General features: G+C 42.4%; 3 protein-coding genes and 1 long non-coding RNA gene across 5 annotated transcripts; 2 read left to right on the top strand and 2 right to left on the bottom strand.

The window, feature by feature from the left end:
* Positions 1 to 4,609, top strand: crebl2 (cAMP responsive element binding protein-like 2). Of its 2 annotated transcripts, none has more exons than XM_082511359.1 (3): positions 1 to 222; positions 2,836 to 3,030; positions 3,768 to 4,609. In XM_082511359.1, the coding sequence occupies exons 1-3, from the start codon at positions 208 to 210 to the stop codon at positions 3,921 to 3,923; spliced, it is 366 nt and encodes a 121-aa protein (XP_082367485.1). In that variant the 5' UTR covers positions 1 to 207; the 3' UTR covers positions 3,924 to 4,609. The 2 variants fall into 2 exon arrangements, with proteins under 2 accessions (XP_082367485.1, XP_082367486.1); XM_082511360.1 differs by lacking the exon at positions 1 to 222 and adding an exon at positions 245 to 900.
* A 982-nt stretch (positions 4,610 to 5,591) lies between these two features.
* On the bottom strand, positions 5,592 to 13,982 carry gpr19 (G protein-coupled receptor 19). Its single transcript, XM_082511579.1, has 2 exons — positions 13,898 to 13,982; positions 5,592 to 7,831 (listed from the first exon to the last, which is right to left on the bottom strand). Exon 2 carries the CDS (start codon positions 7,803 to 7,805, stop codon positions 6,531 to 6,533), a length of 1,275 nt encoding a protein of 424 aa, XP_082367705.1. The 5' UTR covers positions 7,806 to 7,831; positions 13,898 to 13,982; the 3' UTR covers positions 5,592 to 6,530.
* A 5,436-nt stretch (positions 13,983 to 19,418) lies between these two features.
* Positions 19,419 to 21,203, top strand: LOC309691898 (uncharacterized protein). Its single transcript, XM_082509918.1, has 2 exons — positions 19,419 to 19,750; positions 20,637 to 21,203. Exons 1-2 carry the CDS (start codon positions 19,491 to 19,493, stop codon positions 20,905 to 20,907), a joined length of 531 nt encoding a protein of 176 aa, XP_082366044.1. The 5' UTR covers positions 19,419 to 19,490; the 3' UTR covers positions 20,908 to 21,203.
* Positions 21,204 to 21,246: 43 nt separating this feature from the next.
* On the bottom strand, positions 21,247 to 22,675 carry LOC309691899. The gene is made up of 2 exons (XR_014272150.1): positions 22,346 to 22,675; positions 21,247 to 21,511 (listed from the first exon to the last, which is right to left on the bottom strand). It is a non-coding gene; the product is annotated as an uncharacterized lncRNA (long non-coding RNA).
* Between the last annotated feature and the right edge of the window lie 1,057 nt (positions 22,676 to 23,732).

The following is a 23,732-nucleotide window of genomic DNA, read 5'->3' as shown; positions in this document are numbered from 1 at the left end:
TTGTAAAAAAAAAAAGTGACGTAAACGCGTAGACGTCAGCAGATGTAAACAAAGCAGGGAGCTGTCAGACTGATCGGTGATCAGACTGATTGATGAGCTGCTTCTGGAGCCCTCGCTGATGATACCGAGCCGGTTCGTTCCGTCCAGACTTCCGGGAACACAGTGTGATCTCTGAGCGGACCTAACGGCAGCCTGCGCGTTAGCAACATGGAAGACAACAAGGTGAGCTAGCTAAGGACTGCTAACGGCTAAAGGAAACTGCGGGGTACTAATTAGTAGCTTTAACTAGTCAACGTCTGGTCACTTCACCTTTGTCAGTGTCGATAGTGTCGTTAACCTCCTATGACCTGCCGTCCACATATGTGAACATCACATTTTGGGTTATTTAGACCAAAATACTGAATTTTGCTCTACAAGGGCCTGATATCCACTTACAAGGACATTATACTGCTACTGGTCTATCAAAATTTTAAACGACTATGCTCATATATGGCTCTCATTTTTCTTAAAAACAAAAATTGTTTTTACATTCATCGGGCCCCAATATACCCAAATATCAAAGAGAAATTAAAAATGCATGCAGTGGAAGAGTTCGGGTCTTAGGAGGTTAAAGAAGGAATCACTTTAATGGGCTAGATTACAGCTGTGTATCCTGTGTGCTAACCGAGGTTATGTTAGCTCCCCGTGCCGTAAACATGTTTATTTCAGGAAGGATAAGAAATTATTATTTATAGAACAACAAACCTGCTGTAAACTGTCTGCAGCTCACAAGAAGTTTATTTATTTAATGCTGATATTCATCAGCTGTCAGATATTATTAAAAAAAACCTTCCTGCTGTCCTCACACCGAGGTCTGAGGGACTTCAGGACTGCTGACGCTGTTTTCCAGTGTTCTGATTGGTGAGTAGAAGTCAGTCGTACTTGTTGGATGATACAGTAACGAAATACTTTGTTACTGTATCTGTAGTTTACTTAAGTAGGTTTTTTTTCTGACTAGTTTTTAACTTTTACTCCCTGCATGTTTAAACAAATATCTTAACTTTCTACTCGTCACTGTTTCAGACAGGCTCGTTACTTTTCCTTTAACTGATTTGAGGGGAGTCATTATTTCAGTCACTGCGAGCCTCCAAACTTAAAACCAATCTGAGCCTAAACAGAAACACATAAAAGGAAATCCCATTCGTTTATTAATCACCAGGCGATGTGGCATAAAAAGAGATGTAGTCAGGGGTTACAGTGGGCCGGAGTTTTGATTTATTTATTCATTTATTACGTTTTTAAATTTTTATTTTTTTAACACAACACTAGAACGACTGCAGGTGTCCATAGGTTGTGTTCACAGTACTTCAGCATCTAGCTAGCTACTGAAGAGGAGCGAGGATAAAGGGAGTAACATTTTGTGTTAGGTAATTTGAAATGCAGCACTTTAACAAACATCAGCAAACACACGAACTGTTTGTGTGCAGTTTGTCACACAGTTGCTAGCTAAAGGTCCAGCTTCTGTATTTCACAGGGAGAGAAAAGAAAGAGGGGTAACTACACTCAGAGATGGAGAAAGATAAGAAAGGACAGGAAACGAAGAAGAGAGCTTAGATTTAAAAGGACGGCTCATTTAAAGCTTACTCGTAAGTCCTCATCAAGTATGTTATCCAATCAGATATTGGGTCTGTACATGTGCAACTGTGTTTTTTCATATTGTGAAACATGCTAAACAAACTGAGGTAGACTTAACTGTGTTATTTAAGGCCTGCATGAAAATCATCTGCAGGTTAGTGCAGGATAAACAGCTTAGTTTGCTGTACTGTGATGGATTTAAAGTAAAGAACAGTATGTGACTGGTGCACAGTGGCTGTGGTTCCATGGTCAGATTTACTTTACATGAAGTGTAGCAGAGAGTCATTTGAATTTTAGCTTATGATGCTGAGACTCATTCACTGAATTCCACCTTCATACCAACTTTATAGTGTCTAATATAAAGACAGCATAAACAGTGTACTGTGAGTATGGAAATCAGCCAGGACAACTCATGAAACATCTGCTCACATCTGGTTGAATTCAGGTGTGTAAATCCACAAAGAGCAGCAGGTCAGCTGATCACAACCTGTACACTAAGAAAATTTACTGGAGCTCTCAGTAGAAATTATAGTGAGTTATGATATTTTTTCCCCAACACTGAGCAATTAAAACTGATTTTAGTGTTCACCCACCTGCTGAATCCACTCTAGCCCCTGACTGCATTCATTTTGTTGTTTAAAAGTAAAGTCACCCTCTACAATGCAGGCACCAGAAAAGAGTTTTTATTTTCCTTCCTGTTCATGTTCTACTTAACCGATTCAAGCTGAGTACAATTATTGGAAATAAAATTTAGACTGAAATAAAGTTTGTATTCATATCGACTAATATTGTTATGTCATGACATTCATATAACACAAGGCTCAGTCAATGCTGCATAAAAATAGGTGGAGGAAATGTTCTTTGAGGAGCTACTTTTTCTTTCTCTGAGTACATTTCAGAGCTGGTACTTTTTTTTTACTTTTACTTGAATAAAAATTCAACTTTTACTGGAGTATTTTTTTAACAGTAGTATTGTAGAGAATGTGTGTACTTTTGCCAACTCTGCTCATTCAGGTCTAGTCTGGAAGCTAATTTGAGAGCTTTCACTGTAAATGAACTTTAGCACATCCAGGCGTTCTGTGTGTGAGCTGGCTCAACCAATCCAGTCAGAAATAACAAGTATCACCTCTCTGCTCAAAGCACATTAACAGACCTGGTGGTGTCTGCTGGTGGTGTCTCTGTCCTGTGTCTAATTTATCGCTCGTGTCTGCTTGTCATCAGATGGCGGGCAAAGTGAAGAAGCCGGGAAAACGCGGCCGTAAACCTGCCAAAATCGACCTGAAGGCCAAACTGGAGCGAAGCCGGCAGAGCGCCCGCGAGTGCCGAGCCCGGAAGAAGCTAAGGTACCAGTACCTGGAGGAGTTGGTTTCCAGTAAGGAGAGAGCCATCTGCGCCTTGCGGGAGGAGCTTGAGATGGTGAGACAACACCAGTTAGACATGAACTCAGATTTCAAACACATGATTGAGCTCTGTGCCAAAGAGAAGCTTCATAACACCGACCACAGAGGTCAGACACTCCCAGTTTAAACACACAAGTCTCTCTACGCTCCGTTTCCTGGTATTTAAATAAAGTTTGAAAATGGGGCGCACACAAATGTAAATGGCCTGCATTTGTATAGTGCTTTTCTAGTCCATAGGACCCCAAAGCGCTTTACACTACATTCACACACACATTCACACACTGGCGATAGCAAGCTACATTGTAGCCACAGCTGCCCTGGGGCGCACTGACAGAGGCGAGGCTGCCGGATACAGGCGCCACCGGGCCCTCTGACCACCACCAGTAGGCAAACATGGGGTTAGTATCTTGCCCAAGGATATTTGGCATGCAGCCAGAATGCAGCCTGGGATCGAACCACCGACCTTCTGATTAGTGACTGACCTGCTCTGCCACCTGAGCTACAGCCACCCCATGTCACAATTAACATTACTTCACCCAGTTTCTGTTGAGAGTAAAAACACGACCGCAGTCACCTGGACAGGTACAACTGCAGCTCTCTGGGCGATGAGTCAGGAGTTTAACTTCAGCTGTGCTTTTAGTTTCCAGTGGTTATGAGAACACGATGAAGGTCAGGTCAAATGCTCGTCATATATATTCATCGTATATAGACTGTTAACTTGCTGTTCACTTGTCTCCTGTCGTCCTCCTGCAGTACAAGCAGTGGTGTTCGGCCATGGATCAGGGCAAGATTCCATCAGAGATTAAAGCTCTGCTCACCGGAGACGAGCAGAAAATGCCTCCAAGCGGTGGCAACAAGACGTCCAAGAACAGCAAGAACAACATCAGTAGCAGCAATGGGCAGAGTTAGACGCTTTTCCACCTCCTTCTCCTGCTCCTCTCCTGCATTTCATCACTCACACAGGACTCATGAGACCTTTAAACCTCCAGAGAATAAACCTCCCTCTGTTCTCAGCACGGAGGTTCACCTCCTCGTACAGTGCATGTAGTAACCCTCACAGCCAGCAGGGGGGGTACAAAAGCTCCTGGCTGCAGGTCAGATCCGACATCTTCACACAGAAGCAGCAGAAAGTTGTTTGTGGAGCTGAAGCTTAATCACCATTCCAGTGAATAAAGATGTTAAACTTGAGAACACAAATACATGCTCTGAACTGAGGATCAATGTCTTTCTGTGGTGGTTTGCAGGTCACATGACTTACTCCTGTTTCTAAACTCTTATAGTGACGTGTGTGTGCAGCTGTTGGACAGCTGCTGTGTTATTGTTGTCTGGTCATCGGGTCAAGCCGGGCTTTCCTCTGGTTTGATCCTGATAACATTTGTGAGCTGAAGGACTGACTAAACCAGCAGCGAGCAGGTCGGCGCCCGCGGCTTCTTTTCACGCACTAAAATCTGAAATCTTGTTTCTGAACAGCTTGTAAGCTCTTTTTTTTTTGTGCACCTTTGTAAACATAGCTGAAGCACTTTGTTTTAAGATTGTAGAAAATGTGTGTTTAAAATGTCTAAGAGCAAATAAATAAATAAACTGTTTGATCCTCAGTGAAGCTCAGAGTATCTTCTGTTCATGCATGAATCTGAGGACGGGATAGTTAAGATTCATGCATGGATCCCAAACATTTGTACTTACAGCAGGTAATGAGTGTCCCGTAAACAATGTACAGATTAATGCAGACTCACAGGAAGTGCTGTGACTGTCTGCAGGAAGGAAGAGAGGGACTTTGGATGAAACACAGTCTCAAGACTATGGGATCTGATTGCACTGATGTTAGTGCAGCAACTGCACGGACGGAGCCACCGTGTTCATTCTGCAGGGACTGTGGAACATTTAAAGTGCAAGTTGGTACACACATTTACCTTCTATGAAAAACAAGGTCTACAATAAAAACTCAGGTGAGGCTCAGCAAGTCACAGAATCAGGTAAACATAACCTGAGACTAAGAGAAGCATGTGATGTTTCCCATTGTGTCATCATTTATTACACACTGAGCAGTCTGCAGAGGCACTGTGTGAAAACCTCAGTGCGTTGTTACTGCATCCATATCAGTTAATCAATGGACTTGATTATCTGACCATAAGCAAACAAGAGCACCTCTATCAAGCTGCTGCTGTAACACAGGTGAGCGACACCTGTAGATCAATGCAGGTCACTGCTGCTGAAAGAGATCCAACCAAATCCTAGAGTTTCTCAGTGTTTTTGAGCTTTAGTCAAATACACGATGACGCAGTGGATTATGTGGTGCACTGACCTAATGTTAGGACCAACTAATGCTCGTAACCTTGCAGCAATGTTGCAGCTCACCCCTGATCTGTAATGTATATGCAGACTTCAGATATCCACACTTTAGCGTGCACAAGTCTCAGATGTACTAATGCCTTAAAAACAGAAAGAGGTGAATGTGCAGCAATGACTTTACTGACTTCATTAAATTTCACTCTCTAAAAGCTTGCTTCTGTTTCTCTGTCTTTTGTCTTCTGGAACATTTTCCTGGATATTCCCACAAAAACTCATAAATTTCCTTCATATAACAAATCATCTTTAATCACACTGATCAAACTTCATGAGAACTGATCACAGCTACAAACATCCATTTGATCTCAAGTCTGGATATTTCAGCACACTGGAAGGAGGACAAATATTCATTCAGGTTCTATCCCTGTCGAGCGTTTCCACACAGCAGTGCTGAGGATGATGTTGAGGAACCCATCTCAATCAGAAATTACAGGACTCAAGTCCCTCTGCAATCGCACTTTAAGATTTAAGCTACCGATCCACACCAAACGAGTTCTGCCTTGATGCTTTTTAAGAACTAAGCACCATTCTGAAAGTGAACCGAATCAAACAGTGTCTGCATGTTGTCATGTTTAGCTATGACCACTCAGCTAAGTTTGAACCTGAATGGGTCTTGCTGACATGGTTGTTAAAGTCATAATTGATCCTGATTGTATTCCAATGATTCAGCCCAGTTTATTTGAACAAGCTTGGATCCTGGGCTTTGGTATATAACCAGCTCACCGTTACTCAGTCATTGTGACAAAGCAGATAATGTCAGTGTTAACATTTTAGCCTTTACTAACATTAGCATCTACCACGTACATTACTGTAGCAAACCAGATGCAGTTACAAGACTTTTATGATCGATGACCACACAGAAAGTTAGCTAGCTAACAAGTTGACATCAAAACACAAAATGGAATTTATCCATGGAGAATGATCCATCAAAACACAGCACGAAAACAAATTCTGATTGAAATCTGAAGTATAAAAATCACCAATATGGCTGCTATAGGGTTTCTCACATCACAAAAAGCCCTTTATACAATCTGAACACATTCGGTAAACGTTTTACTTAAATACAGTGCTAGCATGTTAGCCTCCAGCTAATTCACCTGCCACCACTGGCACTGCTATGTTAGACAAGTTTATGTTTGTGAGTTCAGTTTTAAAGCTGTCCAAGCTCATTCACACAAAGGTATTTGGAGGGTTCGCATTAGTGGGCCAAGCTACCTTCTTTTCTTTAGCTTCTCGGTCAAATGTATCGTAGACCGAGTCTTTAGTCACCATCTTTGCTTGCACTGGGATGTCCACCACCCCAACATAATTCTTTTTGGCCATGCGGGAGCTTGCGGTGATGGTGTAGGCATTACTGCGGTAGCATTTCATGGATGACATGCAGAATGTCTCCCGCATGCCACGTCTGAAGTTTGCATTGTAGACAGAATACAGGGTGGGTTTGGATGCTGTGGAGCTGAAGGAGATCCAGGAGATGGCTGTGAAGAAAAGCAGTCCCTGCCTGCTGGGCCCATCAGACTCCCTCGGATGCCACAGTTGGGCAAGATAGAAGGGTGTCCAGGTGAGGAAGAAAACAGAATTAAGCATAAGGAACATTTTGATGGTCTTGACTTTAGTCCGCGGGACAATGTTCATTGTCCGCCGCACAGTGTGGCCATCAGCACTGATCCTCCAGATGTACCTGACCACCCTCTGGTAGAATGATATGATCAATCCAGCAGGGACCAGAAAACCAATGAGAAGGTGAACTGCTGCGTAGACTATGCTGCCCCAGCTCTCAGGAAGGAAAAAGTCACAATGACTGTCTGTAGATGTAGATCCATAGAAGAAGAGGCAGGGGGAGACGAAGGCTGCATCAAATAACCACGAAGCCAGAATCATCTTCTTTGCCTTTTCTCTGGACACTTTGAAGCTGAGGGGATAGACGATTGTGTAGAAGCGGTCTATTGAGATCGAAAGCAGGACGTAGACCTGCACACCTGGACAAAGGTGCTGTAGATAGCGCACAGCCTTGCAAGCTGCTGTGCTCATTGGCCAACGTCCAGAGGCAACCTGCAAGAGGACGAATGGGGCACAACCGAGGCTCATGAGCAGGTCCGCGCAGGCCATAGACACCACAAAATAGTTGGTTGTGGACTGAGTCCGTCGGCTTCGGTGGATGACCAGGCATACGAGGGCATTTCCCAAGATGGAGACCAGCCATAGAACCCCAAATACCAAGCCTAGGACGGCAACCTCACCTGAAGTCAGCTCATCAGGGACAGAGGTAGTATTCAACTGGCCGGTGGACGTGCCCTCGAGGCTGCAGAGGGGAGTTGTGGGTAAGGTTGCCAGGACAGTTGAGTTTTCTCTCTTGGAGTAGTTAAATGACATCTGATACATGAACGATGGCAAGTAGATGGAGGGATTGACACCGACTGTGTTTGATGTCTGGGCATACACCATTGCTGTACTGCTGGGTCAGAGAGCAGCTGTGGAGACACAGACATTTGGCATTAGAAAAACCACAACCAAATTAATGTTTGGGAAATATTTTTCAACATAAACTGTTTATTTATCCCAACAATACTCCTGATTACCAGATACAATCGACAGCTCCTCACAATCCCTACACCAAGTTATTACTCAACAATAAATAGTTCAGACATGCAAAATAAAAAGGTTTGTTGGTTGTTTGGTGGTTAGATAGACTACTGCTGGTCATCTTTCAGAAAGGTGTGAGGCTCAAGAAGTAATGAGATTTGTTTTATTGGCGAGATACGTAGGTTAATGGCAAATTTTTTGATAGATACAAAGGTAGGTAGTTAGGAGAATGGGTCGTTGGTGTGTGAACAGATAGTCAAGTTAGTTGACAGGTACGTAGATTGGTATTCTGGTAGGTAGATGAGGTCATTGGGTAGAATAGCTGGTTTGTGAAAGCACCATAGGTTATTAGATTGGCAAGTCAAGTGCTTAGGAAAATTGATTGATTAATAGTTGGCTGAGTGGTATGTTGGCAGGTGTGCTAACAAAAGATAGAAACTGCTTTATCTCATGAGGCCCACCTGTCTCAATGTTGTAGCCAACATCAGGTGAAAATTAGTGACAGGCTAGTCATTCTTCGTTTAGATTTGAAAATCAAAATCGACTGTGCCTAATATTAGTTAATGCTAACTTGCATGCTAATGTTGATAGATTACTAGCTATCGATGTGTCCTGAATAGATAAGGTCAGCCGTACTACCCAAATGCCACAGTTGGGTTGCTAACTTAGCATCATCAACTAATGTGACAAAATAACCTTGTAATATTATTGCTAGTAAAATACAATCTCAGTACCAAATTACTTCACCAATGAAATGTTTATTACTGTTTTCTGGAGCACTACCAGGATGCAGGGGTGGATAGCCAGCTAGCTTTAATTTAGCTACACTAGCAGTTTCATTGCATTCAAACTCTGAATGTAGTTCAGTTAAAGGCCAAAGAAGTCATTAATAAGAGTTTGTTGATGTTGCACAGGGAGCTTAAATAGATTGCAGGGTTAGTCAGAATTAGCGTCATTGATACACAGCTCCAGAAGCTTGTTTGTAGATTGGCATTGAGATAAAGAGTGAAGGATATGGTCGGTTGGTAAGTTGGTAGGAAGTTTGAAAGTTTGGTTTGTTGTTTGGATATCAGATAGTTAGCAGTAAGTAAGTTAGCTGAGAGTCATACTGGTGAGTTTAAATAAGATAAGATAAGATAAGATAAGATAAGATAAGATAAGATAAGATAAGACTATTGATCCCACAACGAGGAAATTTTTGCGTTACCTCAACTTAGGTCAGAAGGAAAATACAAAAAATACAAATAAAATACAAACAAATAAAAAGATACGTAAGATAATACACTATATACAACGGTAGCATACACAGTAAGTGATTATGGTTTGTTCATGTCACAGCCATGCTCATCTCTGAGTTCTAATTAAAACATTTACAGAGGGTGATCTTTGCTCAGTAGGAATTCTACTTGGGACTTGAAATCATGGACAGGAGCGTTAATGAAGCCGTAGTTCTACTTCAGAAGTCACGTCTGGGGAAATGTAGAATCTCCAGATATTAAAAAAGTGAGGAAGCTGTTTATGTTTTCTTAAAATCCAGGAAATGTCAGAGGCAGCAGTGCTCAGGACTGTTTTATGGAAACACAGCTGCATGTTTTCCTCTCAGGTACAAGACAAACTCCACCACATGGAACTATTCATCATCACCGTCCTCATCTCCACCTCAGAACTTAATTCCCAGTCAGTGCTGCAGCTGATTTGATTAATCCTCCATAGAGAGCCGGCTCTCCTCTGAGGTCGCTCTTTAAGGATGTGAAGAAGCTCTCAGAGGAGATTCTGTTTATGGCTGCCGTTGTGTTTACTCTTCTGGATTTAACCTTAGCAACCACATCCATCTTGACTGATGGTGGGTAGGTAAACGAGGGAAGCAGGACAACGCAGTTTAAACTAAAGCGTCACCAAAAGAGAGTAAACATAAATCACTCTGAATTATTTAGGTTTTTGGTGTGTTTAGCTTTCTGACATTTCACGCCCCAAATGATTTAGTATAAGGTGTAACTGATAATTAATGCAGACCTGTGCTTTTCCTTATTAACCATCACACACTAAATATTCCTAAAGATATTATTTTTAACTCTCAATCTGTGAGAAAATACACACAGTCACAGCAAGACTTCAGACACAAAACCCCGAGGCTTTCATTATTATATCTGGAGACTTTAACCATGCCACACTGGACTCTACTCTGGCTGCTTTTCACCAGTTTGTGAATTGTTCCACAAGGAGCAACAGGACAATTGACCTACTGTATGCTAATGTGAGAGATGCATACAGAGCCACCCCCCTCCCCCCACTAGGGAAGTCAGACCACAACCTGGTTTACCTACAGCCACAATACACACCCCTCGTCCAAAGGCAGCCTGTCACAACAAGCTCCATCCGGAGATGGACCCCAGAAAAGGAGGATGCTCTGAGAGACTGCTATGACACCACAGACTGGGATGTGCTCCTGAGCCCACATGGTGAGGACATAGAGCGGGCGACACACTGTCTTACAGACTACCTCAACTTTTGTGTGGACACAGTCGCCCCTGCTAAGACGGTACGGTGTTATCCTAATAACAAACCGTGGGTAACACAGGAAGTCAAAACTGTCCTCAACATGAAGAAGAAGGCTTTCAGGAGCAAAGTGAAGGAGGAGATGAAAGCAGCACAGCGGGAGGTGAAACGCTGCCTGAGGGAAGCAAAGGACACCTACAGGAGGAAGGTGGAGCAGAAGTTGGAGAGGAACAATATGAGGGAGGTCTGGAATGGTGTGAAAACCATCACAGGCCACAACACCAAGAAAAGCACAGTGGGGGGGGACTGTGGAGAAGGCAAACGAACTCAACAACTTCTTCAACAGGTTTGACCAGCCCACAACCCCCCCCACCCTCACCCTCACCTTCACTACAGAGTCCTCTCCCCACTCTCCTGCCTCCCTCGCTTCCCCCCCTTCCTGACACCATGACACCCCCCTCCTCCAATCCCTCTCTCAGCAGCAAGACATCTCCCCCCCTCCCCTCCTCCCAAACATCTCCCAGTGTCACAGTGGATCAGGTCAGGAGGCAACTGAGGAAGCTTCGCCCCAGAAAGGCAGCAGGCCCAGACAAGGTGTGTCCTAGGATGCTAAAGGCGTGTGCTGCTGAACTTGGGGAGCCGCTACAACGAGTCTTCAACCTCAGTCTGCGACTGGGGAGAGTGCCCGCCCTCTGGAAGACATTCTGCATCGTCCCGGTCCCCAAAAAGAACCGGCCCAATGAGCTGAATGACTTCCGACCGGTGGCACTGACGTCACATCTTATGAAGACTCTAGAGCGGCTCTTCCTCAACCTCCTCCGACCACAGGTACAACATGCCCCAGGACCCACTACAGTTTGCATACAAGGCGGGTGTCGGAGTGGAGGATGCCATCCTGTACCTCCTACACAGAGCCCACTCACACCTGGATGGGGGAAAAGGCACGGTCAGGATCCTGTTTCTTGACTTTTCCAGTGCCTTTAATACCATCCGGCCCTGTATGCTTCAGGAAAAACTGAACAGGATGGAGGTGGACCCCTGCCTGGTGGCTTGGATCTCCGACTACCTCACCGACAGGCCACAGTACGTCAGGCTGAAGGACATCACGTCTGACACTGTGGTCAGCAGCACAGGAGCACCACAGGGAACTGTGCTGTCCCCTCTTCTCTTCACCCTGTACACCTCTGACTTCTGCTACAACTCTGAATTATGCCACATTCAGAAGTTTGCAGATGACACGGCCATCATGGGGTGTATCTGGGATGATCAGGAAGAGGAGTACAGAAGTCTGGTGAGGAACTTTGTCGCATGGAGTCACACAAACCACCTGCAACTCAACACCTCAAAGACTAAGGAACTGGTTGTGGACTTCGGGAGGTCCAGAGAAGGTCCACTGCCGGTTCAGATAGAGGGGGAGGAGGTGGAGGTGGTCAACAAGTACAAGTACCTCGGGCTGTGGGTGGACAATAAACTGGACTGGTCATGCAACACAGAGCACCTGTATAAAAAAGCCCAAAGCCGACTGTACTTCCTCAGGAGGCTGAGGTCTTTTAACATCTGCAGGAAGCTCCTGAGGATGTTTTACCAGTCGGTGGTTGCTGGAGTACTTTTCTATGCTGTGGTGTGCTGGGGGAGCAGCACAGCAAAGAAGGACTCATCCAGGCTGGAGAAACTGATCAGGAGGGCTAGCTCTGTGGTCGGCATGAAGCTGGACACTCTGGTGACAGTAGCAGAGAAAAGGACATTAAAGAAACTGCTGGACATTATGGACAATGCCAGGCATCCTCTGCACACGGCCATTAACAACCAGAAGAGTCTGTTCAGTGACAGGTTGCTTCTCCCCAAGACAAGAACTAACAGACTTAAAAACTCCTTTGTCCCACACGCCATCAAACTGTTTAACTCCTCTCTGGAGGGGAGAGGGAGGGGAAACAGGAGGACAAAGGAGGGGGGAACAACTAAGCTGTAGTGCCTCTTCACCTCACTGTACAATACCTTGTGCAATACTTTTGTAAATAGTCAACAGTGCAATAGACTCAATACTTGAAATGTGCAATTCACTTGTATTTTTATTTTTTATTCCTATTTATTCTATTTATCCCCTTTGTATATTTTATTTATATTTGTTTCTGTATTTATATATATGTGTGTGTGTGTGTGTGTGTGTGTGTGTGTGTGTGTGTGTGTGTGTGTGTGTGTGTGTGTGTGTGTGTGTGTATATTTATATATATATAACAATTCTGTAACTGTAACTTCGGTCGTTGCTGTGCTTTTTTTGGAAATCGAATTTCCCAGAGGAACCCACCCGAGGGATTAATAAAGTTCTATCTTATCTTATCTTATCTCTTATCAATCATGCAAAGCTACTCTAGAAGAGTCCAGGAATAAGAGTATGAAACTGGAAATGAACAGAATAAGGTTACCTTTAATAATTACTTAAATAAGTCTCCAGCTGTAATTTAACCCTGCTGTAAATCTTTCATATTATAAACAACACATGCAGACATTTGAAAACAAAAAGTGTAAATGTAAATGTACATTTAAATTATTGATCTGGATTAATTCCACTCTGATATAAACACAAAGGACTCAAAGCGAACAGTTTACTTCATCCATAACCAGGATACTAATAATTAATAATGAACACAAAGCACTTTTTACTGAATGACTAATTAATTATTGTTATAATGTCATAAAATTACAAATGTTCATCATCATGCTCTCACACTGCCAGAAACTTTCTCAGATTTGTTCAAAATGTTCAGCAACTAAAATCTGATATGTTGATTTACATGAGTTTATTAGAGAATTACAAAACTCCAGATTTAATTTACTTTATTTGCTTTTCATACATAATGTAATTTAAAAAAAAAAATCAGTAACGTTTTTATCCAATAACTGATAATCAGCCGGTTAGGTGTCTGTTTGCCCTGAACATTAGAGTCAAAAAAGAAGTGATCGATTAATCGATGCATGGAAATAAATGAGCAGCTATGTTTTGTTTGTTTTTGTTTTGTTTGGGGGGTTTTTTGTTTTGTTTTTACATCAAAGTCCTGATTAAAACAGATCTGTGCAGATGCCGATCTGCTGTACATGGCCAAATGTTTGTGGACAGTTCGATGAAGGCTCTCTAACTGAAATGATTACCTCCTCCATTAAAATACGAATGTGTCTCAGAGGAGGCTGATGATGGTGCTGTAAACCCCGCTGTGACTGATTCCGGCCTGAAGCCCATCATGTCTACCTGCTCACCGCTCACACCAGCACAGTTTGATGAGCTGAGCAGCTGAGAGTCCAGCCTGACCGCTCATGGAAAAACACCGAGCAGGCACACCTGCTGCAGCTGTCCGCCGCGTGCAGCACGTCATGTCCTCTGAATAACGAGCTCAGGCTCAGGCCATGTTCTGAATAAATACGGATTAAAAACCAAGATAAGGAAACAAAAGCCTCCATCTTACGTCATTCTAGCCGCTCCTCCGGCTCCTTCCATCCATCAGCAGTCAGCGCGGCGTCACGGATCCTGCCTAAACAACATGTCTGCTGATGAAGAGGAGGATGATGAAGGATGGACGAGGCCGACAAAACCTGCAGGTGATCAAGTGTCCCGGAGTCCGCAGGTGAGGCAGATACGCGCTCAGAGGATGGAGAGACGCTTCATGATGGTGTCTGATTCACAGGAGGAGGAGGTCCGAGCAGCCAGCAGACATCACGGCAGCTGGAGGATGAAGCTGCAGCTGAGGAAGAGGAGGGTGGATGTTTTCTTCTCTGTCAGCAGGGGCGGACCGAGGCTACATGAGGGAATGATGAGCCTCAGCTGAAGACTGCTGTACAGAAGACTGTTTATGCCAATTATATAAAAAACTGAATTGATAATAAATTTAAAAAATACATGAATTTAACAGAAGTGCAGACTGGTTCCAAGTAGAGCTTCAACATGCAACAAGAAGAAACGGGAGTGAGACAAAACATTTTTTTGAACATGCAATTTATTAAAAACAACATTTGAACTGAAACAGGCTTTTTTTTTTTTTTTTTTTTTACAGCTGATCAAACGTTTAAGACTAAAACAAAAAAATAAAAGCAAAAACCCTAACCCTAATGGGGCTGCAGTCTATACCAGTAACGGCCTTAATTTGGATCGAGGATTGTCCAGTGTCTTGTCACCAATTGGCTCCTCCGGCTCAGTGCTTGAAAAATTTTGGGGGGTTTTCCACTTGATGTTTTTGTTCCATAACCCACAGGATCATTTAGGAAATTCCAAATGATTGTCTTACTGCGTCCGACCTCAGCAGTGATGGTGTGCAGCAAGAAACCCTGCTTATGCAGTTCAACAACCCAACAACGTTCAAAAAGGGAAGTTTTTTTGCCTTTGCCATCAGAAGGTGATGACAGTGTGAGCACCTGACAGAAAATGACAATGAATCCATATTTTTGCACAGATTTGGCCTTTTAAAGGCACGTGGTCCTAAACTTTTGATCAGCTGTAAAACAGCCTATTTCAGTTTAAGTGTTGTTTTCAATAAATTGCATGCTCAAATAAATATGTCTTGTCTTCCTCTCATTTGTTGCATGTTGAAGCTCTACTTGGAACCTTGTTAAGATCCAAACATGCAAAATATGATTTTTTTTGCGCCATTTTTCAAATGGTCCACAACTTTTGATATGGACTGTATAATCTCAGATCCCATAAACAACACTGGAGATCTCTGTCCAGAAGAGTGCAGTCCTAGGAACGGCTGTTAGAGGACCCAGGCTTCAAGGAAGAGAGACAAAAATATAGACATTAACAAAAACAATTTTATGATTAAAATGATATAAATAAAATAATCCAAAGTATGACGTCCCTCGGCTACCTTGGGTGTGAGTCTTTCACTCTTGTCCTAATAAAGCCAAAAGTTTTGTTTTGTAGGGGTTTAAAGCAGTGTGGATGAGCGAGGGCGCTGGCTAACAATCTGTCCATCACAGCTCCAGAGTTTGCAACTGGGTTGCACTACAAAAACATCATATAAGTATCATTTATTAGTTCATGTTCATGGATACAAGCTGATGTATTTCAGTATTTTTCATGTCTGTCCCAAGAAGTTGCAACACTTTTATTTGAATCCAAACCCCCATCGTTATCCATGTCTCACAGATTCATCTTTAGTGCCTGAAAGTGAGACGTTTTTAAAGATCACTAAAACATTTTAAATGAGCAACTAGAGCTTGACCTATTTTTTAAGACAGATATTTAAAAAGTAAGCACTCATTTTTTAAATTTGTTCACGTTCTGCCTGTTTGTTCCAAAAATGTTGCCAACAGGTAAGTTGCAGAGTTCCCTCTGGTGGACAAACAATGCAACATTAGCTGTCATAACATGACTGGAAGGTGTTGCTCTGACCTCTTCTTTACTTTTGTCATTTTCATATATTGGCTGTTACAGTTGCTGGTAGAGATAGATAGGCCTATTCACTGATCCTTATGTTGAGAGATGATCAGGCATCATGAAGACGAACTTTCCCTTTCCCATTCATTCATTGACACCCTAACCCCCTTCTTCTGGTCCCTTTTAATCAGTCAGTGACTCAAATTGGCCAATGAATCGCCCCTTCTGGTGGGATGGGGGCCTGAGCTCACACAGGGCAGGGCTGGTTCAGTGTTTGCTGTTTGTTGTTGTTTACAGCGTCCTGCAGCCTCGGTGTTTCCCATCGACCGTCCTCACTGTCAGCCCGCTATCTCTGTCTCCCAGGCCTTCAACATGTTGGCTCTATAAAAGGAAATGATGTCGTCCATCTGTGGTTATTGGTCCAATGCTGATGGGGGTTGCTTGCGCAGCATATCACCATGACAACCACTGTGCTGAGAAGACCAACAGGCCAGTTGCTATGGGAAACCAACGATGGTGCTAATATGAGAGAGGAGAAGGAATAATCATAACAGACAGTAAAAATGGTAGTAAGAAAATATTTCAGACACTCGTTCATGTAACCAGGTGAAGACGCTTCAAACTGGTGTTTCATGAATTAAAATGGTATCCAATTACTGCCAACAATAGAATTTAAATATTTATTATTTATTTATTTATGTGAGATACAAATAAAAAATTAATAAAAGTCATTATTTGTTATTATTGGCCAATGAAAAAGCTTTAACTATTACTTTAATTTAAAATATTTGGAATTAAAGTAACAGATTTGACCTGGTAAGTAACATTTACATTTAATAATCAAACATGTTGATGTGCTCTTGTATTTGGCAATATTAATCATTATTAATATTAATCAGCTGATGAAGTTTTTAAAATATTTAGTTTGAGTTTGGGTCTTATTTGTACTGAAATATGTAAAAGGTTTCTGAAAGTACGGAAGGTAAATAATACCAAGAAAATCTATCAGGGGAAATTTCTCAGAATCTAACGTTATGTGTAACTTAGCCAAAAATCACACTTTTAATTATTATTTAATAGTTGAATTATTTTTAAAGCATTTTTATTTGATGTCCTAAAATGAAAAATGTTCCATGATTTATCCTTCTACAGATTAACGTTTTATTTCTATATTTTTTGTTTTTGGTGTTTCCCTTTTTTCTTACCTTTTATGACCTTTGAGAATTTTACCCAACTTCCTACATATTGTGATAGAAATAAGACTAAAAATCATGTTGCACATAGATAAAAACAAACAAACAAAACATTAGTAACATTAATATGACAGTTTTAATACAGTGAATGTATTTTTGATTAGGATAACTGATGTTGGCCTAGTAGCAATTGGATTATACGAATCAGAGTAGTGTTGACACAATAATGGCAATAACAAACACTGTCTCTATCTTGGCTGCTAACATTGAAAGAAAATATTTGTTATGTATCTTACTGATGAATAAAATCAATCTTCTTTTATATTATACACAAGCAATGTTCCCTCTAATTTTTCATGTGTCTGAGCGAACACACAAACTCCCTGAGCGGTCCCTTGAAGCACTGTGAGCAACATCAGACGTGTGCACTGTGGTCACGCCAGCATCGAATCCATCCAAGTTACATGGTTTATTAAAATAATCAAATTACAGCGTTTACATTTATGTTACACTACTTTTAATTAACTGCTTTAGCCCACTTACAATGAAAATGTAAAAGAAATCTTGTTCATGACCTGTGTAGTATGTTAACACTATTGGAAGTAAAAATAACTTGAACTCCAATTTTGAAAACACAACTTTCTTTTTTTTTTTTTTTTATAAAGCTCTGACTTGTATTATGAGTCTGTGGTCTGGGAGAGAGTCCTGTAACTCTCTGTCTGCGAAATACAGTAAATAATGACCAATGTTGGGCAATAATTATATAGTTACTTCTTCAAAAAAGTAACTGAGTTATGCAAACAAAGTTTTTTGCAGCTGTTTACCTAAAAATGCAGCCAAGGCATTTTTTAAAATAAACGTTTCAAACTATTTACAGAACAATCAGCTGTTCTGCATCAAATTTGAAATTATTTGTGCCACTCCAAAAAATAATTTCTGTCCACTATGAGATAAAGGAGAACAGCCTGATACCTGCAGGCCTGACAACAGGAGGTGTATCACTCCTGTAACACCTGTAACATTCAGTAGTCGCCTCATTGTTCTGACACACACAACAAAACTATTGACTACACTACACACTAACACAAGATTTGCGCTAAACGTTGCAAATCTCTCATATCTCAAAACACTGCCGTCACTCCTAAAACTTCCCCCCTCCCTAAACAACTAAATGCCATGTTGCCATATCAATTTTTGATTGGTCGACATGGTACATTTTTCCACCAATAGGAAAGGGTGGGTTCTTTTGGTTTCATCTTTCCTCACAGGCGGAGAGGGCTTTCGAGCGTTTTCCTTATAAAACGCCGTTTTTACCATTTCTTCGCAGTAAATATAAACAAGGATAGTGCTCAGGAAGAAAACCAAACATTGCAAATATTTTTATCATAACTCTGGTTTTCGTGGCCTATCAACACAATTTAAAAACTGGTATAAAGTCCACACTTTTCCCGCCAATTGTTCCATCTGTCCTGCTCACATCTCCAAAGGTTGTCCACATTGTCATTAACGTGGCTTCTCTCCACATCAGCCACGCCCCTTTGCTAGCTAAAACACCGGTGTCGGCACATAAGGATGCTGTCATAGCCTGTCAGCAACGTTGATTAGCTGCTTATATACGAATGTGAATGGCATTATTGGCTGGACTATGGATAAGGTGGCATCGTTCTAATCCCATACGGGAGCAGCCAGTCACTTACTGACCAACACTGCAAAACAGAATTGTTAAAGTATTCTGAAACCAGAATATTAGTAGGGCAACAGAAAGGGGTTGTCATTGTAGGGTAAGAATGTAACAAAAAAATCTAAATCTGTAACAAACAAACACACAGAGCGATCGATCTATTTTATCGATCTATTTTACTCGATCTATTTACAAGGGAGGCCCCGGTCACTGTCTCAGAAAGCACTCTGAATCCTACCGCAAAATGACCCCGACTCAGACCTCCGCTTGCCGCCTTTTTATTGAAAACAGTTACAGTACACACAAGCACCTCCCATTTTAAACCCCCCCTATGGTTACAAAAGACAAGGCACTATGTGTGTATGTGTGTGCACGTGTAAGCACGTGTAAGCACGTGTGTGTGTTTGGGGGTGCGTTTGTGTGACCTCCTGCCCACAAACGGATCATAAAAGCAGGAAGCTGTCACGGCCAGGCGGATCAGCTGCACGCTGATCAGCCCTCTCTGTTTCTCTCCCTCTCTTCCTCTTCTCTCTCGCCGGGGCGGAACTCACTGTGGGTTCACGCCCTCGGCCCACGCCCTCGGGAGATGAGACACCTGGGTCTCATTAACGGTGTGTTCACACCGAACGCGATGGACGCGAATAAAACGCCCCAAACGCCCCTAATTTGACGCGTGTACATTCGCGTCTCAACACGTGTCCAAGAAAAATCCATCACGCGCGTGACGCGCGTGAACCGGAAATGTGGGAGTTTCCATCTTTGCAAGATGGCAGCTGTCGAGCTAGCGCTTGAAGAGAGAGTCTCCCTTCTCTATGTACTGTGGAGAGCAGAGCAGCAGCGTAAAAGACGTCCTCGCCGTACCTGGGTCCATCAGGTCCTCCAGAGGCATGAGCAGTTTGGTGAGTTTCACCACTTGCTCCAGGAGCTGCGCCTGGATGACGGCCGATTCCAGCGCTATCACCGTCGGCCAGTTTGAGGACCTGCTTTCCCTCGTCGGTCCCAGCATTGCCCGCCTAGACACCAACTACAGACGCTCAATCCCACCTGCAGAGCGCCTGTCCGTCTGCCTGAGGTTAGTAAAACTATTTAATACGGTAGTCCTTTATTGATATCTGTGCTAATATGCTAATCCATCCAGTTATACACTGCTAACATGGATGTGCTATGCTAACAGTGAATGCTGTCGGTGTTTACTGAAAGCAAACTGTGGTACAGAGACGACTCTTTATAATATTTCTAGTGATACTCAGAAGCTCTCATCAAGTCCCGATTTAATTCGATTTATGCTGTTATCAGTGTTTGAATGATAGCATGGCTGTGGTGTCCTATCAATGTATGCGCTCGGTGTTTGCTGATATCAAACTGTAGCATTAGGACCACTGAGTTAACCTTTGTAGTGATACTCATTCCTTTTTATTTAGACCTGGTTTAATTCTGGGATAGTTGAATATTTGTATATAATCCCTGCAGCTGTCAGACTATAACAGGGGTCACAGCCTTTATTAAAACAGAGTTAGATAAAACTGTGAACAGTTTGGTTCATCTCTAGTTACATGGTTCTATCTTGATAAGCTGTCTTATCACAGATTAATTTTTCAAAAATATTAATGATTTAAGCAAGGAAAGGGCTACATGTCAACATACAACTCTTTATTTCTATTAATGTCTCACTTCATTCCTACCTGATTGACATGTTTAGGAATTATGAGTGATTGGCTCACTGTAGTTGTGAAAGTTGCTACCAATCAAATTATGATATGTTAAAGTTAAAACAAAACACAACTGTTTTAGATATTATCTAATATACATTTTGTAATTATCCTTATAATTACAAAAGGTTTTATGTAAGATTCATGTTTTGTGATTTATATCTGACATCACAAAAGTATTTTGGAATTTGAATAATGTATTTTGTAACTGCAGTACACATAATACTGATTTTGAACAATTTTGTCCAGGTTCCTTGTCACCGGGGACTCCTTCAGGACCATCGCGTTCAGTTTCAGAGTCGGTGTGTCCACGGTGAGCCAGATCACCCCCCAGGCAGCGACGTCCATCTGGGACTGTCTAGTGGACGACTTCATGGCTGTGCCTTCACCTGGAGACTGGCGCTCCATCACAGAGGGATTCCAGGAGCGCTGGAACTTTCCTCTGTGCTGTGCAGCTCTGGATGGGAAGCACATCCAGACAAAGGCACCCCATATATCATATAGGAGACACACACATTGATATACACTAAATATTCATTTCATTTCTTTTTTGTGGTGCCCAAATTGATGCACCTGCTTGATTTTGTTTAAACAATTATTGCACACTTTCTGTAAATCCAGTAAACTTCTTTTCACTTCTCAAATATCACTGTGTGTGTCTCCTGTATGATATTTAACTGACATTTTTTATTGTAACAACCAACAATTTATACAGGAAAATAATGTCTATTAACAAGGTTGCCCAAACTTCTGCATCCCACTGTATTAGTATATTTTGTCATTAGTATAATATGAAATAAATTCTACATGTGTCAAGTTGTGTGCCAACATTTGCTGTGTAGTAGAACTGAGACATTAGTCATTATAAACATTTATTTGAAATAATATTAAAAGTCTCAAACAGAAAAACATTAAACATAAATATATAAAATATAAGAATTTACAGAGAGACAGGAATAAAAAGGACCAGCTGCTCTCCAGAGCAGGAACAAGGCTGAGGAGGAAATGCTCCATTGGAGACTGGTGTGGCCTCTTCAGGGACTCCAGGATGGCCAGCTCCACCGCCGATGGACCGTCCTGGGACCCGTCCCTCATCTGCCTCGGAGCCGTCCTCCTCTGTGGGCCTGTAAAACAGCACAAAACACAAAGAAATGAGAAGGCTGCTACTAGATTTTAATTTCAACATTGAAAAAAAAAAAAACAATAACAGGATATAATCAGATTGGTTGTAGATATTTAGTAAAGGTGATCACAAGGGAATCCCACCGACTAAAAAGGTATCAGTGCTTGCTGTACATATCTGTGGGTGCAGCAGCAGGAGCTCAGGGACTGGGGATGCTCTGCTGCAGAATCAGTTGGTTCTATCAATACAGTATTAAATGTTAACAGGTTCGATATAATAATCGTAGAGTAGACAGTGGTCCCTCATTTATTGCAGGGGTTCTCAGAATAACTAGCCCCTGGTCACAGTTCTCACAATTGATTCTCAAAGTGCAAACCTTTGTAGATTGCAAAACGTAAAAGTATTATTATGCCGCATTTTGTCTTCATCTGCCCGCCACTTTCGTGCGCCTTTTTCCCTCACAGTGCAGGTGTCTATTTCCGAATGAGGCTCATAGTTATGGGTGTTTTTGTGCTGTTTTTTCTATTGGACGCGATGGTTATCAAAACCAAACGTGATAAATTTGGCAAGCGCAGGAGATTTGTCAATCAGGCTGCAGAATGCAATGCTGTACTGTGCAATAAAAAATCAGCGAAAAAGCAAAGCAGTGACGGATGAACAGCGGGACCACTGTGTGCTGTTTATTAATAAACAATAAAATATATTCCTAAATGATAACATGCATAAAAGCAGAACGGTATTTGTACGTCAGTGGGAAAATAGCGGTGGCTTGCTAGCTTTTGTGCGGCTTCCCCGGGTCAGTGAAAACTTTCAAAAGAGAAATGAATGAACTTACCAGGTTGCCCGATCTCTTCACATATCTTCCTCCAAGCTCGGTCCTTTTTATTCCTGTCTCGGTACTGAAAGCAGCTGGTGTTGTACAGCTCCGAGTTGTTTGCTACCGCATTGATTAGCCTTCCCCTCCATTGAAGTATGAAAGGCTTTGGCTGGATCTGCCCCTTTGACCTAGGTAACAGCCACATCACCAGGCTCCTGATTGGTTGTCGCGGCGCGATTTGACGCTGGAGTTCAGATTTTTCCAACTCGAGCGGTAGACGCGAAACGCGCGTATGCACAAAGTGCAACACAAAAACTCACGCGCGTGGTTTTATTCGCGCGTCAAACGCGCCAGACGCACTACACTGACGCGCGTTTCACGCGTTTTGGCGTTTTCGCAACGCAAATCTGCTTCCGAATTTTCGCGGGACCCGCAATCGCGCGTCATCGCGCCTTTCCATTGACTTTACATGTAAACCTGACGCTCTATTCGCGTCCATCGCGTTCGGTGTGAACACACCGTGAGCAGCATTTAAGCGAGGAGGTGACTGCTGTTCGTCGCTGGATCGTTGTCTACCACGCGTTAGTGAAGTCAAGCTACAGCAAGTTTAGTTAAGAGTGTTTTCCTCTGTGCGTCTTTCTTAACCCTGTCTCCCTGTCTACAGAGCTTCCTGGATTTTTCCCCGTGTGATTCCCGTGTGGCAGTGTCGGAGTGTGAGCCTGTGATCGTGTGAGTGGATATTCTGAAGAACGCGTGCTTTCCCTTGGACTTCCCTGGAGACCCCTTCTCCCCACACTCAGCTGTATATAACCCCCCCCCCCCCCCCCCCGCACGTTCTTGTATATACACCTGGTGACTTGTAAATAAACCCTTCTTGTGAACATCAGAACCGGAGTCCTGCGCTTGAGTCCTGCTCCAAACCGTAACAGAAGCTCACTACACAAGAAAACAGAACTTTCAGATAGGATGTCCCTAATAAAACGCTTCAGCCTCCCCCACCAACAAACTGGCTGGAGACAAAGGAATGTCTTTGATCATGCTGCTTGAACTAAGACTTATAAATTTAAGTAACACAATGACAACATTTAACAATTTGACTCCAACAGTGGCACTTCTAGCTTTTATTTTATTTTATTTTTATTAAGCTCAAATCACTTATTCTGTCCTCCAGGTGTCCTGCAGGTTTTAGAGGTGTCCTTGAACTAACACAACTCATTTAAGTGGCTAAATTACCTCAACTTCTCTTGAAGTTCTCCAGAGACCTGGCAATTAACTAATCATTTGATTCAGGTGTGTTTTGACTCTGGGTGATATCTAAAACCTGCCGGACAACGGCCCCTGAGGACTGGAGTTGGACACCACTGGATTACGTGTTGCTAATTATCAGTTGAAAATGTAGAGGATG

This window comes from Aulonocara stuartgranti (genome assembly GCF_965226115.1).
Source record: "Aulonocara stuartgranti genome assembly, chromosome: 17".
Classification (NCBI taxonomy): domain Eukaryota; kingdom Metazoa; phylum Chordata; class Actinopteri; order Cichliformes; family Cichlidae; genus Aulonocara; species Aulonocara stuartgranti.
This window is presented reverse-complemented; position numbering and strand designations above follow the sequence as displayed.